This window comes from Castanea sativa, chromosome 11 (genome assembly GCF_040712315.1).
Source record: "Castanea sativa cultivar Marrone di Chiusa Pesio chromosome 11, ASM4071231v1".
NCBI classification, from domain to species: domain Eukaryota; kingdom Viridiplantae; phylum Streptophyta; class Magnoliopsida; order Fagales; family Fagaceae; genus Castanea; species Castanea sativa.
Window position 1 is genome coordinate 18,423,493 of NC_134023.1, and position 4,785 is coordinate 18,428,277.

At 38.6% G+C, this 4,785-nt stretch overlaps 1 protein-coding gene across 1 annotated transcript; it reads right to left on the reverse strand.

The window, feature by feature from the left end:
• Positions 1–2,107: 2,107 nt before the first annotated feature.
• On the reverse strand, positions 2,108–4,554 carry LOC142614638 (9-cis-epoxycarotenoid dioxygenase NCED1, chloroplastic). Its single transcript, XM_075787197.1, has one exon. The coding sequence runs from the start codon at positions 4,351–4,353 to the stop codon at positions 2,512–2,514; it is 1,842 nt and encodes a 613-aa protein (XP_075643312.1). The 5' UTR covers positions 4,354–4,554; the 3' UTR covers positions 2,108–2,511.
• Positions 4,555–4,785: the final 231 nt, after the last annotated feature.

Below are 4,785 nucleotides of genomic sequence, written 5' to 3' on the forward strand. Positions count from 1 at the left end.
ATTATTATTATAGATTCAAGTAGTAAGGTTTATTCAAAATTTAATGTTGATTGACTTCCTTGCTGCATGATCTACATTTTACGATAAAAGGGATTTATTGTGCTCTTTATACTTTCAAGAGAGAGCCGAGGAATAGTTAAAAGAAAATGAAGAAATTTTTAATGACCTTTAAGTTCAATGACATTTTCTAATGTTCCCAGTAGAATCCCCCTGTTAAAATGTAAGTCGGGTTGAGTCCTCATTCTCCACTTAAAATGAGAGAGAGAGAGAGAGAGAGAGAGAGTATGATGACTTGGATCCTGACTCAGATAGCCTTATATTGATTTCAACCTCACTGAGCATAAGGGGCATATTGCTTCTCAATATAAAAAACAAAATGAGAGCACGATTGAGCCCGCACTAAGAGTGAAGAAAACCTCAAGGCAAGTTGTCTTAAGCAACCAGTGAACAAACTAGAAAAGACACTATGCTGTCTAACACTCGAAAACCCCATACACAAAAAACCCAATGAACGGTGAACAATCCCGATCCTCCAACACAATATTCCCCAAAGTTTTGTAGTGGCTTATCTATCACTGTGGCTTCCATTTTAAAGACGTATGAAATGATGAAAAACCACACTTGTTTGGAAAACTTGTTTGTTTGGGATGGACCCTCTGAGCACCATAGCAATTCAAGATGGGGAGTGAGCTAGCTTCCCCAATAATTGAGTCTCTTGGATAAACCGCAACTTGTATAATGTATAGCAAAGTCAATACCTTGCAACAAATGGGCATGATTTCTATGTATCAATTTGTTTGTCGATGACAATATACCAAAAAGATTGATTTGATATTGTTACAATTTCAAAAACTTTCTTACAAATCATTATTTCTAATTTTAACTGTAAAAACTAATTTACAGCAAAGTCATTGCTTGTGCACCAATGATCAATCTGAATTTAGACTTCATTCACAGTTCAGTTCAAGCTACTGTCGAGCACTAGGCAAAGTTGACTTAGAACATAGCCTTTCCATGTTTGAGATTAGACTTTTTATTGACTTATATTACCATACGAAATATCTTGCTTATAAGTTATTTCCTCAACTTGAAAAGTGTTGGTTTTTGTCCAATTCCTCAGTCACTAGAAGTATGATGTTTCTTGCTCTGATTGGTGCTTTTTAAGAACCTAACAATTGAGGGGAACCACCCATGACTCATCGCCACTATCAAATTCCAACCTCCCCATTGGCAACAGAACTAGCAAAGTGATAGTATTATCATGGAATTCGATGACCTTTTTAGAGTGTTTGATCGAAAAATTATAAGGATTTAGCAGCAGTGTGTCAACGTACTTCGATTTTAATTCTCCCATATGTTGTAAATATTGAAGACTAGACGAAGTGTTGCGTATCTACGTAAATAGACTAATTGACAGTTGTCGGCTGTCTTATACGGTTGATGCTAATTGGTCCATTCCTCTCCCTTCTTCCTTGATATACATCATGAATAACGTGTTTTATTTTATTTTACTTTTTTCTTTTCTTTTCTTGGGGTTTAAGAACACTAAAGTGGTGGTAGTTGATTATGATTAGAAAAATTGAAAGCCTAACATTCTCTATTCCTTCATACAAAAGTTACCAAAGAGGCTGTAGAGCCAACTTAACATTTTAAAACTTTTTAATGGTCAAAATACATTGTAGGTCTTTAAATTTTAGTCTCCCCATAAAACTTTAAGTGATTGTCATATAAGGGCTCATAACGAACACTTAAAATTTTAGTGTCTAAAATTGTCTATGGCGTAAAATTTTATGTTTGAAGAGTATATTAAGCCTTTTAACAATGAACAAAAGCAATTTACCACTTACGTTTTAAAGGCTAAAATACATTTTTAGTCTCTAAACTTTAGTCTGTGAACAATTTTAGTCTTTGAAAATGTAAAATTATGGTTTTTAGTTCCTACAACACTTAAAATGATCGTTTTTAGTTTTAATGTGTCTAATAGAGTGAAGACGTGTCAATTTGTCAATTTTTAGTTTAGTCATGCCATATAAGGGGGACTAAAATCGCTTGTGGCCTAAACTTTAAAAATGAAGAGTATATGTTATGAACAAAGATACAAATAATGGACATTAGAAGGCAATTTGATATATATTATGAAGTATGGTATTTTACAACAAAGTGAAACAGGGAATTACAGAGAGAGATATATATATAGACAAAGAGATAACACTCTTTTGTAAATGTGTACTTTTAACATGCACATAAGTGAAAGAATAAGCAGAAACCAGCTGAGCTCAAATTCTACCAACACCCAAAAGCTACAAGCTGGTCCCCCAAAACCTTTCACATGTGAATAACCAAAAAAAAAAAAAAGAGGATGAAACTGTCACTGTAAACAGAGGAGGAGATTCCGGGGACATATCTGCAAAGCATCCCTCTGGTAAATCTCTCCTACAATTTACTAATAATCTACAAACATGGATGAAAAATCATCCATGAGCATCGCAGAGAAATTCAGATAGCCTAACATTAGGCCTGTTTCTCTAAATCCTTTGAGTTTATGAAGGTTCCATGGAAACCGTAGGGAACTCTGGATGGAAGCTCAACACTGGCTTCTAGCTTCAAATTCTTAGCATTAACAATTTGAAGCTCTGATTTCCACTCCTTTTCGTCATGCACGAAAGCTAGAATATAGCCATTATCTTCATTCTCTGAATTGGGGTCATTGGGAAGAAACAAAGGCTCACCACCAAACCTCTGGTCTCCATATATGTACTTCTTCACTTCACCAGTGAAAAGGTCTACTTTGGCAAAACCTGAAACTTTAGGCCATGGCTCAGCAAGTGCTAAATATGCAAACTGGGATTTCCTTCCAAGCCTGTTCCGGTTCACCATACCGGCCTCTAAGTTCACATGCTCGGCCTCCGGTATGATGGGGCGGCGCGTGGACTTGCCAGTCTTCAAATTGAGCCTAATTTCAGACAAAACACTCTTCAAACTCTCTTCACATTCATTGAAAATGGAGTCAGCTGGAGTCATGCAAGACCCAACTACAACAACCTCATTAGTCTCAGGCTCTTCCCAAGCATTCCAAAGATGGAAACAAAAGCAATCAGGAGCTTCAATCCATTTAATCTCCGAAGCATCAGTGGCATTCTTGTCCAAAACCCCGAACCTCGCAATCTTGTTCTTATCATACATAACCGGAGAGCCACCTTTAAACATTTCGGGGAGATTGAATACAACTTGCTGATCAGGAATCACCACAAGCCTCTCGGTGATTGCAAAATCATGCATCATAGTAGGCTGAGCTAAAGGGATTTCAACATCTCGTGATTTTGTCCCATCTGGTTTGAAGTGGAAGTATTTAAGGTAAGGCTTTTGGACAACATTGTAGCTTAGAGCAAAGAGGTTTCCAGAGACAGGGTCGAGTTTTGGGTGAGCAATCATTGCTGAGTCAAGCTGACCATTGAAATCATAACGCCCAACAGTTTTAAGGTCACCAGAGGGAGAGATTCGAACTTGGTATGGTAAATCATCTTCAGACATAGCCAAAAGTCGGCCATTGAAATAAACAAGGCCAGCGTTAGCCACTCCAATCCCATGGCTTTGATCAACAAGTCCAAATAGTCCACGAGCGTAGAAAAGGAGTAGCCTAGCTATGCCAGAATGACCATGAAGCTCACCTATGGCTTTTGGGAAAACAGGACGACCAAGAGCTTGTTCTTGAACGAACCGTTGTGTTTCAGTGAACCTGCAAGCATAGCTGGCTGAGCCATCTTTGAATTGAACTACATGAACCATTCCATCTCCATCGAACAAGTGGTGTCCAGCAACAGGTTCGTGAAGTGGGTTCGCGCCGTTTCGAACATAGACACCTTGTACACAGTCTGGTATTTTGCCTGAGACTGTGAGAGAGTGCTGGACTGGTTGCTCTGGTACTGGAGCAAAATTGCCTGCAATTTGGACTCTTGGGTCTGCAGTTTTGGGAAGTGGGTGTTGACGCTCACTTGAGACTAAGGCAGATTCCACAGCATCCAAGGCCATGGCTGCAGCTCTTTGTAAGAGATTCCATTGTTGGGGTTCACATTTTTCAGCTGTTGAAGAAGTTAAAGGAAAAGAAGGAGAAGGCAAGGTCTTGGGTTTGTTGTCTTTTGGGTGTGTGGTGGGAGTTACAATACTATTTGACTGTCTAGGGGATTGTAGTGTTTGAAGAGAGCAAGTTGTGTGAATGGGCTTTTTGGTGGTGGGCCTGTTCTTCAAGGAGATGGTGCTTGAAAAAGAGCCCATCCTTGAAGAAGAAGAAGAAGAAGATAATAATCTAGGCTTAACCCATGTGCTAGAAGATGTTCCTGCTGGAGATGAAGCCATGGTTGTTTTATTTTGGAATAGTGGAAATGGTACTTGGAATGGTTTATAAATGAGAGAGATAAGCAATTGAGATTGTATGAGTTTTGAGTGTTTTATTGGGATGTGAGAGTTGGTTGTTTGCTTTTGGTTTGGTTTTGTATGAAGGAATAAAGAGTGTGAGATTGACAATGAATTGAGAGAGAGAAAGAGAAAGATGTGTGTGATTTGAGGAGAGAGGTGAAGGAAATGTAGAGGTTTATATAGGAGGAGAAGGGAGTTGTGGAGGTCCACTTTGGACACATAAAGGAAGACCACGTGTTAGACATATAAATGGGGGACTCGAAGGAATTTGCAAATAAGTGATGAAGACAAGGTGGGGGGAGCATCGTGGGGTATAGTTGCTTATTTATATGACACGACCTCTTGCTTTTAAACTCTCTCTCTCTCCCTACT

Excerpts from the sequence above, each read along its gene's own strand:
- LOC142614638 (XM_075787197.1), bottom strand. The coding sequence starts at position 4,353 with ATGGCTTCATCTCCAGCAGGAACATCTTCTAGCACATGGGTTAAGCCT.